We start from the raw sequence: 15,570 nt of genomic DNA on the forward strand, positions 1-15,570 counted from the left end.
GGGGTGGGGTAGGGGTTAGGTTCCCTGTGGCGGCGTAGGTGCCCCCACAATTTAGTTGCCCCAGGGCCCCCACAAGCCTTAATCTGGCCCTGGCCATGTGACGGTAACACTGTCACTATCGGGACACATAAAATGTGCATTTGGATTGCATGCGGACAACAGGCCCTATGTTTGACATGTCTGCTGTAGAGTGTCACAATGAGAAGAAGAGAAGCAACATACTGTAACATGTTTTTCTTTAAGTTTTGTGACTTATACGCATCACAGAATCAGCAAAAAGACACTCACAGTGTACTAGAGGTGCTGGGCTGTCACAGTGTAATAGAGGTGCTGGGCTGTCACAGTGTAATAGAGATGCTGGGCTGTCACAGTGTATTAGAGGTGCTGGGCTGTCACAGTGTAATAGAGGTGCTGGGCTGTCACAGTGTAATAGAGGTGTTGGGCTGTCACAGTGTAATAGAGGTGCTGGGCTGTCACAGTGTAATAGAGGTGCTGGGCTGTCACAGTGTATTAGAGGTGCTGGGCTGTCACAGTGAAATAGAGGTGCTGGGCTGTCACAGTGTAATAGAAGTGCTGGGCTGTCACAGTGTATTAGAGGTGCTGGGCAGTGACTATAACCCCACAGGAATCGGTTTTACACACGTACAAAGTTGATGAAGCAGGTGACGGTGACACTGTCACTATCGGGACACATAAAATGTGCATTTGGGTTGCATGCGGACAACGGGCCCTATGTTTGACATGTCTGCTGTAGAGTGTCACAATGAGAAGAGAAGCAACATACTGTAACATGTATTTCTTTAAGTTTTGTGACTTATACGCATCGCAGAATCAGCAAAAAGACACTCACAGTATACTAGAGGTGCTGGGCTGTCACAGTGTAATAGAGGTGTTGGGCTGTCACAGTGTAATAGAGGTGCTGGGCTGTCACAGTGTATTAGAGGTGCTGGGCTGTCACAGTGTAATAGAGGTGTTGGGCTGTCACAGTGTAATAGAGGTGCTGGGCTGTCACAGTGTAATAAAGGTGCTGGTCTGTCACAGTGTAATAGAAGGGCTGGACTGTCACAGTGTAATAGAGGTGTTGGGCTGTCACAGTGTAATAGAGGTGCTGGGCTGTCACAGTGTAATAGAGATGCTGGGCTGTCACAGTGTATTAGAGGTGCTGGGCTGTCACAGTGTAATAGAGGTGTTGGGCTGTCACAGTGTAATAGAGGTGCTGGGCTGTCACAGTGTAATAGAGGTGCTGGGCTGTCACAATGTAATAGAGGTGCTGGGCTGTCACAGTGTAATAGAGGTGTTGGGCTGTCACAGTGTAATAGAGGTGCTGGGCTGTCACAGTGTAATAGAGGTGCTGGGCTGTCACAGAGTATTAGAGGTGCTGGGCTGTCACAGTGAAATAGAGGTGCTGGGCTGTCACAGTGTAATAGAAGTGCTGGGCTGTCACAGTGTATTAGAGGTGCTGGGCAGTGACTATAACCCCACAGGAATCGGTTTTACACACGTACAAAGTTGATGAAGCAGGTGACGGTGACACTGTCACTATCGGGACACATAAAATGTGCATTTGGGTTGCATGCGGACAACGGGCCCTATGTTTGACATGTCTGCTGTAGAGTGTCACAATGAGAAGAAGAGAAGCAACATACTGTAACATGTATTTCTTTAAGTTTTGTGACTTATACGCATCGCAGAATCAGCAAAAAGACACTCACAGTGTACTAGAGGTGCTGGGCTGTCACAGTGTAATAGAGGTGTTGGGCTGTCACAGTGTAATAGAGGTGCTGGGCTGTCACAGTGTATTAGAGGTGCTGGGCTGTCACAGTGTAATAGAGGTGTTGGGCTGTCACAGTGTAATAGAGGTGCTGGGCTGTCACAGTGTAATAAAGGTGCTGGTCTGTCACAGTGTAATAGAAGGGCTGGACTGTCACAGTGTAATAGAGGTGTTGGGCTGTCACAGTGTAATAGAGGTGCTGGGCTGTCACAGTGTAATAGAGATGCTGGGCTGTCACAGTGTATTAGAGGTGCTGGGCTGTCACAGTGTAATAGAGGTGTTGGGCTGTCACAGTGTAATAGAGGTGCTGGGCTGTCACAATGTAATAGAGGTGCTGGGCTGTCACAGTGTAATAGAGGTGTTGGGCTGTCACAGTTTAATAGAGGTGCTGGGCTGTCACAGTGTAATAGAGGTGCTGGGCTGTCACAGTGTATCAGAGGTGCTGGGCTGTCACAGTGAAATAGAGGTGCTGGGCTGTCACAGTGTAATAGAAGTGCTGGGCTGTCACAGTGTATTAGAGGTGCTGGGCAGTGACTATAACCCACAGGAATCGGTTTTACACACGTACAAAGTTGATGAAGCAGGTGACGGTGACACTGTCACTATCGGGACACATAAAATGTGCATTTGGGTTGCATGCGGACAACGGGCCCTATGTTTGACATGTCTGCTGTAGAGTGTCACAATGAGAAGAAGAGAAGCAACATACTGTAACATGTTTTTCTTTAAGTTTTGTGACTTATACGCATCGCAGAATCAGCAAAAAGACACTCACAGTGTACTAGAGGTGCTGGGCTGTCACAGTGTACTAGAGATGCTGGGCTGTCACAGTGTAATAGAGGTGCTGGGCTGTCACAGTGTAATAGAGGTGTTGGGCTGTCACAGTGTAATAGAGGTGCTGGGCTGTCACAGTGTAATAGAGGTGCTGGGCTGTCACAGTGTATTAGAGGTGCTCGGCTGTCATAGTGTAATAGAGGTGCTGGGCTGTCACAGTGTAATAGAGGTGCTGGGCTGTCACAGTATAATAGAGGTGCTGGGCTGTCACAGTGTAATAGAGGTGCTGGGCAGTGACTATAACCCCACAGGAATCGGTTTTACACACGTACAAAGTTGATGAAGCACAATGGAGGAAAAGCTACACACACTGCATCGTAGCACTGCGTACACAGTTTTGTGACTTATACGCATCGCAGAATCAGCAAAAAGACACTCACAGTGTACTAGAGGTGCTGGGCTGTCACAGTGTACTAGAGATGCTGGGCTGTCACAGTGTAATAGAGGTGATGGGCTGTCACAGTGTACTAGAGATGCTGGGCTGTCACAGTGTAATAGAGGTGCTTGGCTGTCACAGTGTAATAGAGGTGCTGGGCTGTCACAGTGTAATAGAGGTGTTGGGCTGTCACAGTGTAATAGAGGTGCTGGGCTGTCACAGTGTATTAGAGGTGCTGGGCTGTCATAGTGTAATAGAGGTGCTAGGCTGTCACAGTGTAATAGAGGTGCTGGGCTGTCACAGTATAATAGAGGTGCTGGGCTGTCACAGTGTAATAGAGGTGCTGGGCAGTGACTATAACCCCACAGGAATCGGTTTTACACACGTACAAAGTTGATGAAGCACAATGGAGGAAAAGCTACACACACTGCATCGTAGCACTGCGTACACAGTTCAGACTCAGTCGCACACAGATGTACAAATGTCGCACACCCCATTGATCAGTGTACACTAGCAATGTAGTTCAGTTCAGTCACATCTATGTGTTTCATTATAATAAGATGCACATTCTTAGTGAAAAAGGCACTTGGTGCGTCTGAGTTGCACGGGACCTGGCGCTCCGAAAGTGGTTTATATGGCACAACCGAAGCAACAGTAAGAAATGACAGATCCGTATATTAAAACTTAATGATCCAGGGGCCTGATTCAGAGATGGACGGTATTGCACAGCTGCACAGAAGCGGCTATGCAATACCGTCCAACAAATTGTAATGCAGCAATTGTAATGGAGGAATAGACACCTCCTTGCTGCATCTGAGAGAACCGAGTGCAGCATCTCCATAGATGCTGCCTCGGATGACCATCGCGAACATCGGTCACCATGGTTGCCCCTTTGGCCAGGCTGCTTAAGCTGAAGCTTACCTCATCCAGACCTATGCATGGTCACTTGAGAGGCCAGAAAATCTGCGTCCAATGATGCTGACCTTGGCCTCGTCACCTCCTGACAAACGGGGGACAGCTTGCCTCCCGTTTCCTGGAATGTTGGCCCTCCAAACGCCACAGCCTTACAATCAGTGACAGGATGCAGCTGGGAGGCACTGCGAGCAGACTCGCTGATGGAGGGCTGCACCTGCGCAGTACAGATCCTGTGCATGCGCAGTCCTCCAACATTCATCGGGTTACCGTACATCTCTGAATCCGGCTGCTACTAATATCTTAGCATTGTAATATATTACATATCTATTATCTTTTCCATTGTGATATATACTATATTACTTTAGATAATTGCAGCTACAGTTGGGTCTGCACACTTTTGCTTATGCTTGTCCGCCCCCCCCTACATATTTCAAATAAAATATATTTCTTTCAACAGGTAGGGAAATAAAGACTTTTTTGTCCCTGAAACTGTTTAAAGTTCCATAGGCAAGACCAGTGGTTCTCAAACTCGGTCAGGACTCCACACAGGATACGTTTCCAGGTCACCCAGCAGGTGCACAGGTGTAATCATTACTTACTGACACATTTTAGTAGATTCACAGGTGGAGCTAATTATTTCATTTGCGATTCTGTGAGGAGACCTGAAAAACATGCGCTGTTTGGAGTCCTGAGGACTGAGTTTGAGAACCTTTGGGCTACCCCTTTCACATTTAGCCTAACACGTACGCGCATCCTGTCTAGATCCAAGTCAAGCTTCCCGACTGTCTAATCCTGGCAGGGGTCTAATGACAGGCGTCGATGTCCAGACGCCTGTCATTTTACCTACGCCGGGAGTCCGACACCCGGCATACCATCGAATCGAAGGTAAGCCAGGCGCCGGGCGCTAGGTGAGGACAGCTGCGGGGGGCAGGGTTAGGTTAGGGGCTCCCGGGGGGGACTTAGGGTTAGGCACCCCCCCGGGAGGGTTAGGGTAGGGGAATGGGAGGTTAGGGTCAGGCATCTCCGGAGAGAGGATAGGGTTAGGCACCACCCAGGGAGGGTTAAGTTTAGCTGCAGGGAAGGGGGTGCTAGGTTTAGGCACTTAGAGGGGGTTAGGATTAGGCACTAGGTAGGGAGGTTAGTGTTAGGCACCCCTAAAGGAGGGCTAGGGTTCAACGGGGGGGGTTAGTTAGTACTTACCTTTAGAGCTGTTGGGATCATCACTGGTGCCGGGCTTCCATCGTCGGGTGTTTGACTGCCGGACATAGGTCCCGCATTATTTCATACCGATCCCATCTAGACTATGGACCTCATGCAGAGCCGCTCGCAAAATGCTTGCGACGAGACCCTTGTGGTAGGGTCTCGTCTGCCGCAAGCCCCAGAGAGCTTTCGGCTCTAATAGAGCCAGAAGCTCTCCCACTGACATCACTGGTGATGTCAGTGGGGCCACCCACAAACAACAGGCATTCGCTTGGTAACGCCTCCGATTGTGAAACCACTCCCCCACCACGCTAACAAAATGGGGTGAGCTGTCGATCAACATCGACAGCCGACCTTTTTGTAGTAAGCCCCGGAGCGAGAGAATTTCTCTCCCACTCGAGGGCTTGCGCACACACAGTGCGGCCGCTGCGCGTGCGCACAGCCAAACAATGACCCGCTTGCCAGCACTCAGGCGCTTGCGAGCGGGTCTGAAAGAGACCCTATGTGGGAAAGGGACCAACCCGGGTCAGAGTCCTGGGGCTGCAACCCTGCTCTGTACCAGTGTCGGGGACTGAGGCGGTGATTGATAGAGCCGTGTATTTCCCTGGTCATCGGTCTAAAAGGGGTATAAGTACAGGTTGAGTCTTCGATATCCAAAATGCTTGGGACCAGGGGTATTATGGATAACTGAATATTCCGTATTTTGGAATTATTGCATACCATAATGAGATATCTTGGGATGGGACCCAAATATACACACAGAATGCATTTATGTGTTATATACACCTTATACACACAGCCTGCAGGTAATATTATACAATATTTTCAATAATTTTGTGGCTCAACCAAAGTTTGTGTACATACATAAAATGTATTTATGTTTCGTATACACCTTATACACACAGCCTGAAGGTTATTTTATACAATATTTTTAATAATTTGTGCCTTAGACAAAGTTTGTGTATATTGAACCATCAAAAATCAAAGGTTTCATTATCTCAGTCAAGCCAAAAAAATTCTGCATTTCGGAATATTCCATATTTCGGAATAATTGGATATGGGAGACTCAACCTGTACTTATTTAGTTATTTCTTCTGTAACCTACAAAGTCTATTAATGTGAAATCTTGTCTTGCTAACCTGACAAATCAGCACAAACCACTGGTAACAAAATGTTAAAAGTTATAATTGCACAATTAGAAGATCTATTATAACTATGTAACATACATTTAGAAATGATTATTCTATGATGTAGCCAAACTACAAGCCACAGTAGGATAAATTATATCTTTTATATACTTGTCTCAAAAGTTTAATGTCACTACAGGGAAGATAAGCTTTTCAAATATGAAGCACTTGTTTAATGACGTTCCTGTAAGGATTAATAGAACAAAATAACTAGTGTGAATTATAAGCTGGTTGCTGAGATCTAATGTGACTAGCAGTGGTCACTTGCTATGGATTAAAGATTAGGAACAATTGTTGCTGCTGTGTACAATGAAAGCACAAAGAGCCATTCTTGTAAGAATAGAAAATCTCTCATTCTATTGGCCTGAAAAGATGTATAATAATTACTGACTGCTTAGACAAAAGCTTGATTGCACTATTTGTTCCCTTATAAGAAAGGCAAATGTGTCTGCTATTATTCTAGGAATACTCCAGGAAACGTGTGAGCCCCAGCTCTGAAAAGGCAATATTGCTGAAGATCTGATAAACCCCTCATAATGTCATTGAGTTATTTTTGTTTTAGCCCCGAGCATACAAAAGAAGAGTGCTAAGCTGACAAAGAGTTGGTAAAACTGGCAATTTACGTGCTGAAATTTATTTAATACTGTCACGTTTTGCTGTTGGGATTTACAATTATCTTGAAGACGGCCATAATGGCAGAAGAATTCCAGGTCTCTGAATATAATGGAAACGCGCAGCCTGAAATAATCCCAGTGCAGATAGCTGATGTTATAGATCAAATAGACACATCTATTTTATGCGAAACGCGTGAATGTGATCCAGTGTTTTCAAGCAAATGTACAGAGGGAACTGGTATCCATCTAGTGGACAAAGTTGTTACTCCAGTTTTGGATATAAACAAGGAGAAGATTGAGGAAGGTATTATGGCTTTTAAATAAATATATATATTATAATAATCAAAGTGAACTCACATTTTTAATCATGTGGCCTAATTGAAAATAATGATTTGCAAATTATGATTATTAAATTGTTGTCTTCTGAAGGAAAATACATTTATGTTGATGTTATTTGTAACTTCACTATTTTTGTTCTGGAGATTTCAGTTGACACAAATCAGAGTTTTGAAGTTAGAAAAGTTGAAGCTTTAAGCTCTAACAAAACACTCCACTTTCCTATTCTCTATAACAGAACGCAACATTCACACTTACTGCTTAATAGTTTTAACAATTTCTGGCTGTTTTAAATTACAGTTCAGTTGCAGCAGGAAATTTGGTACAATCAAATATTTTATCTTTAACAATACAGCAAAACTAATAACATTGTTTGCAAATCATCATATGACTTTAGTTCACCTGCTATGGTATATAACTATATTTTATCTATGTATTTCATATCTATCTATCTATCTATCTATCTATCTATCTATCTATCTATCTATCTATCTATTTATCTATCTATCTATCTATCTATCTATCTATCTATCCATCTATCTATCTATCTAGCATATTCAATTAGCCGTGGGTTTTCCCCGCACCTAATTGCTGCGCTGGACCAATTCATCCCCGCAGTCGGACTTACCTCGCAGCTCATGGAGGTGCGAGGTAAAATCCTTGTAAAAACAACCAAATCGGCCTCGCGTGCAGGGAAAAACACCATTGATTCCGCAGTTTACGTGGAATCAGTGTGTTTACGTGTGTGAGTCCTGATTTTACAGCGCGGGGAAAAGGCTATTTAATTGAATAGCTTATCCCCGTGCCACTGTGATTTTGGACGCCAATTAGTAGGAAAACCCTGCGGCTAATTGAATATGCCCCTATGTCTCTAAGGCAGTGTTTTTCAACTCCTGTGCCGTGGCACATTAGTGTGCCGCGAGCGGTTGTCAAGTGTGCCGCAGCAGTCAGCTCGGTGCACTTGTATGTAGTGTGTTTTATTCCAGTGGAGGCCAATATGTGTGTTTTATTCCTGAGGAAGCCAATATGTGTGTATATTTTTATGTGGGAGCCAATGTTTATGTTTTTTCATTGTTCACGCACACTGCATAGCTGGATGGTGTGCCTTGGCAATTTTAAAATCTTGTGTAGTGTGCCTCAAGTTTAAAAGGTTGAAAATCACTGCTCTAAGGCATATCTATCTACCTATCTGTCTATCTATCTATCTATCTATCTATCTATCTATCTATCTATCTATTTGTCGCATATCAATCTTTTTATCCATACATCCATCTATCCAATTAGCCCCAATATTTTTTCAGGGCGAAAAACGGTGATTTTTTTTCAGATAATCCCTGTTTTTTGCCGATTTTTCTTTTCGCCCTATCCCTTTCCTATTTATTCGGGCGAACAAATAGGATAATGTGCCCGAAAACACATAGGATCTGTGATAGATTCATGGACCTATTTGTTTACGCCATTACGCTGGCGAAAAATCTGCACTTTTCGGGGGGATCATTTTTGGGAAACACATCAGGACCCCCAAAAAAATTGCAGATAAGTGCTGGCGTGTGGCCAGACTTTGGGTCTAATTGGATAGCCCCAGGGGATCCATTAGCGCCCAAACAATGTTCAGGGCTAATTGGATACCACCCTATGTGTCTCTCTAATGCATATCAATCTTTCTATATATCTCATATCTATCAATAGTTATCTATCTTTCTATCTATCTATCTATCTATCTATCATCTACCTATCTATTTATTTATCAACTATCTATCTACCTATCTATCTGTCTATCTATCTATCTATCTATCTATCTATCTATCTATCTGTCATATATCAATCTTTTTATCCATCCATCTATCCAATTAGCCCCAATATTTTTCGGGGCGAAAAACTGGGATTTTTCACCAATAATCCTTATTTTTTGCTGATTTTTCTTTTCACCCTATCCCTATCATAATTGTTTGGGTGAACAAATAGGATAATTTGCCCGAAAACACATAGGATCCGTGATAAGTTCACGGACCTATGTGTTTACGCCATTGCACTGGCGAAAAATCTGCACTTTTTGGGGATCATTTTTCGGGACACATCAGGTCCCAAAAATAAATCCCATTGCGCTACATCGGGCCGGACTTTGGGGCTAATTGGATAGCCCCAGGGGATCTATTAGCGCTCAAACAATGTTCGGAGCTAATTGGATACCGCCCTATGGGGCCTCATTTACTAACGAGTTTTATCACCAAAACAAGTGACAGTTGGGAGCTGATTGGCTGGAGCACCATTTATCATACACAGTGACATTTATCACTCATTTTGGTGATACAACTCGTTAGTAAATGGGGGCCTATGTGTCTCTCTAATGTATATCAATCTTTCTATACATCTCAAATTTATCTATCTATCTATCTATCTATCTATCTATCTATCAATAATTCGATCGGTCAGTCTGTCTGTAGGTCTATCTATCATCATCTATCTATTTATTACCAGTTATTTATATAGCGCACACATATTCCGCAGCGCTTTACAGAGAATATTTGGCCATTCACATCAGTCCCTGCCCCAGTGGAGCTTACACTCTATATTCCTTATCACATGTGCACACACATTCATACTAGGGTTAATTTGTGTTGGGAGGCAATTAACCTACCAGTATATTTTTGGAGTGTGGGAGGAAACCGGAGTACCCGGAGGAAACCCACGCAAGCACAGGGAGAATATACAAACTCCACACAGGTAGGGACAACTTCAAGTAATTGCAGTTCATCACATTGTATTATTTTGTTAAACAGATGATAAAACAAGATTACAGTAAAATAATATGTTAATTTGAGAAAACAAATGAGAGTGTCGTCCTCTTCGGGTGTTGTACAACAACAGCAATGAAGTCCCAGGCAAAGCTCTCCAGTGTGCAGTTTCCAGGGCTTCACTAAGGGGAGGCATTGATGTGCGGTGAGGTGAGGCAGAGCCTTTCCTGTCATACTTAGGTATACGCCAGGGTTTTGACTATAATGGGTACATTTACTAAAGAGAGAGTTATTAGAAGTGGAGATGTTGCCCTTAGCAACCAATCAGATTCTACTTAACATTTGACTAGCACTTTCTAGAAAATATGATTGGTTGCTATGAGTAACATAACCACTTCTAAAAACTCTCACTGTAGTAAATGTACCCCTAAAAATATTAAGAAAAATTTAAATAAATAAATATTATAAATATCTTTGCATTATTCTACTAATTGTTATAGTCTAAACTCTGGAGTAAAAAGTGTATGGCAGGTGAGGCAATGCCTCCCCTGTCTACCTTTTCCTCACATCCCTGATCAAAACACACCAAGTTTCCAGCACTATATACTGCTGCACCTTTGTATAATGCCCACATGAATCCTTGGGTTCATATATGTATCTGTAAATCTGGCTATGATACTAGCCAGTGCCTCCCCGGCCATTTACCTCACCGCACATCACTGAGGGGAGGTAGCAGCTGAATTCAATTTGAATTTGTAAACTTATGACAGTCTATTACAGAAATGTAACTACACAGTGATGCTGCACAGAGTCATTTTCTTTTTTAGGGCAAGAAACAGAGCCAGTGTCGATATCCCAAACAGAATCTGAAGAACAAAACGAAGGAGAAAGTGAATTGATATTAGGTACTGTAGGACAATTCAATTGTGATATAAAATAACTGATTGCCTCAACTCTATGTCGACGTGCATGTATAAGACTGCTCATTTTGAAGATGATCCACAATGTACTAGATACACAGAGAATTATGGCAAGCTCACCTAAATCATACTTGCATAAATCAGAGCTGAGCACTTTCCCACATTGTGTTGCGGGAGTCAGGGCCAATATGATGCGAATTGCGTTGCCGCTTCCTCTCACTTGGAGATCCCAGAGGGGAAACAAAAAAGTAGGGAAGTATGACCTAGATATGAGGATTATCTTTTACAGATGGATTACATTTCTCACTGGGCTAAAGCCACGTCTTTGTGACTTACACTAAGTGCTCTCACTGACTATGGGCCTGATTCAGGGATGTACGCTAACCCAATGGTTAGTGCACATCTGTGATGTCTCCTACTCTGTGCACGCGCAGGACCCATTTTGCGCATGTGCGGAACCAGTCCTGCAATACCGCATGGATTTCCCCCAAGCCTCTGTCTGACTGACAGGCAGAAACTTTTAGGGGGAGGTGCGGGGGCAGAGAGGACCTGCAATCCCGGAAATGGGGACGTGTTGTCCCCGTTTTCTGGGAGTGCTGAGGCGAGGGTCTGTATCCATGGGCGCAGATTTCCTGGCCTTGCAAGCTGCCAGGACCTGGTCAGGTTGTGGTAAACTTCAACTACCACAGCATGGCCAAAGGGACAACAATCGCGACCGATGGTCACGATTGTTCCGATGGTGATCCCAGGCCGCGACCTCGGTTGCAGCACTGGGATCACACAGATGCTGCAAGGAGGTGTCTGTAATTCTGTCCATCTCTTAATCAGGCCCTATATGTGTACTGTCATTAGATCCACAGCAGTTAGCACAATGGCTAGCATTGCTGTGTCTCAGTGCTGGGGCCATGGTTTTAATTCTGACCAGGGACCTATTCCCCCATCCCCCCAATATTTACTTGGATTTTCTCCGGGATCTCCAGTTTCCTCTATACTCATCAGTTTTTGGCTTTTGACAAAAATGTAGTGTATGTACGATAGAGAATGTGTAACCTGGGGCCTGGAATTACGTAAGTGGTTCAATATTCTCTGAAAAAGTGCAGTTTAATGGTAACGCAATACAAATAACAATAATAAATTATGGACTAGAGCACCTGGTGGCACATCATAGAAATGCATTGTACATTCATGGAATAGCCATCGTGCGTATTAAATAACACTTGCTGCTCTCCGATTTTGTAGTACTATGCAGTATGTACAATAATGTAGCACTTACATTGCTCTGATTCTACAGTAAAGTACGTTGCATGATATATTATATAATGCTACACAAAGTCCATTGTCAATGTGTGTTAATACATTAAGCTGTATAACAATAGTATAGTCTATAGCTGACAGGTTATTTCAGCTGAAGCTGTAGCGTGTACAATTGCGTTAGTATAATGGTGATGGAGTTGGTGGGTGAGGGCTTCTGGAATGAATCTCCGGCCCCTTTGCGGCTGCTTTTTGGCGTTCCCCTAGTCTGGAGAAGGCTAATGATGAACGGAGACTGAATGAACAAAAGCAAAAGCTGGCGCTGCATACAAATTAGGAGATGTGACCTTGTGAACCCATTGGAAACCTAAAGCCCCTGGTTGCCAAAATACCACAGTCACCTGTATTATAAAAAATGGTCTATAGATTAAAGATGAAATCATGTGTTAGGCAAATAATGCTGCAGACCACAGTCACCACTATTCTCAATGGGAACAGCAGTCTGTGCCAGTGTACCAAGATCCAATAAGCTTAGCTTTTTCGAGCTTGGCCCAGATACTGTAGCTAGTTCTGTTCTGTTCTAACCCTTGGGCAAAGCATTGCCGCAGAGGAATCTTCCAATGCTTCCCAGGCAGCCTCCATGCTCTTCCCCTGTAGGTTTATTGCCCACATACACGCAGGACAGAGCCCCAACCTGTCACCAAGGGGGTGTTAGCCCCTAAGGTTAGGGTTGAGGATTTGGGAGAAGAGCACATGGGGACAAGGGCATCCGCACATGCACCTCTCTGCAAAATGGTCAATTTAAAAGAACATGTTTTTTTTTATAACTTATGTATATTATTTATTACTTTACACCGTGAAATCATGAAATGTATTACAGATACAGAGGGAGATGACATTTTTGAGGCAAAATTCACTACATACAGAATTTCTGAGGCTTCACAGAGCCCTCATTCTAACCTAACTGCACGTGGTGTGTGTATAACTATTTATAAAGCTAAACCCAGTTCTATACTAGTGAGAGTGTCACCACTGATAGCTTCCCTACTCTGTACAATGGTACTGATTCTGATTTGTAAGGTATTACCTATATCTGCCCCCCAAACATGACAATTATGCTGCATAAGTGGGGACTGCGAGCAGATCCCCAAACATCGGAATTCTACGTAAACCATCGGTTTCAGCACAAATCCGAATCAGGCCCAATGTCCGGTACCAGATTAAGGTTTGTGGGGGTCACAGGACAACTAACTTCTGGGGGCCCCTACCAATAACATTGTCAGCAAGATATGCTGGTAGTTATAAAAAGTATAATGTATAAATACTCCCTGCAGCACAAATGTGTTACGCACACCATAGTGACACCATTTCACCTCACTGTTAATCATTGTTGAGAATTGTTAGGGCGGGATGTACTAATAGAGAAAATGCGGTAAAACCCCCCGAAAATTTTGTAATCGGGGGTTTGACTGAGTTCCGTAAATGTACTAAGCACCGGAATGCAATTTCCGGTACTTCGTCCCAATGGGTACCGTTACCCAATGGAAGCCTATGGGCTTCTTATCGGGATGCTCCAGGGTGGGAGGAATCTGATCGGATCCCTCCCATCACCCCCTGCGACCCGTGGTGTTAAACCCGGAAGTCACTCTGTCCGGGGGCCATCGCAAAGGACAGCTCTTATCGGGAGAGGTGTCCTGTGTGATATTCTTAGTAGATATCGCGGTAATGAACTGCGTTATGTTCCCGAAGTGAGGGGGGATGTACCGCATCGAGGATGCGACATATAGTACATTCCACCCTTAGTGTGGCAACATCTCCACTTCAAAAAACCTGCACTGTAGAAAATATGCACCTTCATAATGAAAGACATTCAAAATAAGTCATCGAACACATTGCTGACATTGTGACATTACTAGTCAGCAAATATATGTATGTCATGCATCCCATCCCAACATCTATCATGTAACATTAGGTCTGAAAAGGGGGTGTGGCCTTGTGGGAAGAGGGAGTAGCCCTGCTGACAATCCCCCATTTCCATCACTCTGGGGGTGTGCCAAGTACTCCTGGAGATGCTGGACTGCCTCCAGACTCTCCCCGGTACTGTGTAGATACCATATGCATGAATGCTGCTCAGTTATGCAGAGCATCAGTGAGAGAGTGCCCCTCCCCCTTCCCACCCTGCAGAACGCAGCGGCCTGCGGGTGGGTAGGTGGGACAGTCTCCGAAAAGTGGGACTGTCCCCCCCAAAGCAGGACAGTTGGGGGGTATGGTATGTATATTAATGTACATGTTGCATATATCCTTGCCATCACATGTATGCTTAATTATGACTATATAACCCTTTCTATGCAGAAACAGACAGTGAGTGTGCTCCAGCAGGTACATTACCTGTTAAAGAAGACTTAAATGAACAAGATAAAGACCAAGAGGGAGTTGAAACAGAAACCCCAGATATCACACTGTATAACCAAAGGAAGCACCTGGCGGAGACTAGTGTAGAAGATATACTGATTGAGACAGAGGAAGAAAACACATCCATTGAGACTGACAACGAAAGTGGAGAGGGGTCATATGACGAGCAAGAATATAGATCCCATTCAGTTAGTCCAGGTGGCAGCCATCTTGAATCAAAGGAAGACCAGTCAGCGTCAGGAAACAAGCCTGACATTTCTAGGCACAGCTATTCTAAATATGACACTGTATCATACCGCAAGATCAGGAAAGGAAACACCAAGCAGAGGATTGACGAGTTTGAGTCTATGATGAATTTGTAGTCTAGTGCAGCATCAAGTATCACACACCTGCCAACAATCCTGACTGATGCTCCCAGGCACGCACAGGTCCATCCAAACCTCAACCACTTCAGGGAGACGCAAGCCCTATCTGCCTGGCCACATACCTAAAAGATACAAGGGACTCTCCTAAGAAAATTTGGACTGTTGGCAGGTATTCATCCAAAATGCCTTTTAACACAGCTACTAGTTTTCAATTTTACTTTCCATTGACCCACTGCATGTAACATAGCATATCACTCAATTTCCAATAAACAGTAATTAGAATATTTTTAACAATGGTTTTGTGGTAGAACTAATTTCCTGTTTGAAGTAATAATGCAAATAATTGTATGTGAACAGTTACCGAAATGACAAAAATAAAACAAAAATATATTTGTTCAAATTTGGGTACCAATATCTATCTATCTATCTATCTATCTATCTATCTATCTATCTATCTATCTATCTATCTGTCTCACATCTATCTATCTATCTATCTATCTATTTATCTCATATGTATCTATCTATAGTCTATCTATCTATCTATCTCATATCTATCTATCAATCTATCTGTAATCTATATCTATATATCTCATATCTATATATCTACGTATAGTCTATCTATCTATCTATCTATCTACCTATCTATCTATAATC

At 43.6% G+C, this 15,570-nt stretch overlaps 1 protein-coding gene across 2 annotated transcripts; it reads left to right on the forward strand.

Annotated features, from left to right (window-relative positions):
• Window positions 1-6,732: 6,732 nt before the first annotated feature.
• Window positions 6,733-15,336, forward strand: ERMN (ermin). Of its 2 annotated transcripts, XM_088461997.1 has the most exons (3): window positions 6,733-7,201; window positions 10,796-10,873; window positions 14,492-15,336. In XM_088461997.1, exons 1-3 carry the CDS (start codon window positions 6,976-6,978, stop codon window positions 14,911-14,913), a joined length of 726 nt encoding a protein of 241 aa, XP_088318123.1. In that variant the 5' UTR covers window positions 6,733-6,975; the 3' UTR covers window positions 14,914-15,336. The 2 variants fall into 2 exon arrangements, with proteins under 2 accessions (XP_088318123.1, XP_088318124.1); XM_088461998.1 differs by lacking the exon at window positions 10,796-10,873.
• Window positions 15,337-15,570: the final 234 nt, after the last annotated feature.

The sequence above is a fragment of the Taudactylus pleione genome, unplaced genomic scaffold (genome assembly GCF_031769625.1).
Source record: "Taudactylus pleione unplaced genomic scaffold, aTauple2 ptg001137l, whole genome shotgun sequence".
NCBI lineage: Eukaryota > Metazoa > Chordata > Amphibia > Anura > Myobatrachidae > Taudactylus > Taudactylus pleione.

What these genes read in the sequence shown, in the direction of transcription:
- ERMN (XM_088461997.1), top strand. Translation starts at nt 6,976, where the DNA reads ATGGCAGAAGAATTCCAGGTCTCTGAATATAATGGAAACGCGCAGCCT. An exon ending in CAAGGAGAAGATTGAGGAAG is followed by an intron (nt 7,202 to 10,795) that starts GTATTATGGCTT and finishes TTTCTTTTTTAG; the next exon opens with GGCAAGAAACAGAGCCAGTG. An exon ending in AGAAAGTGAATTGATATTAG is followed by an intron (nt 10,874 to 14,491) that starts GTACTGTAGGAC and finishes CTTTCTATGCAG; the next exon opens with AAACAGACAGTGAGTGTGCT.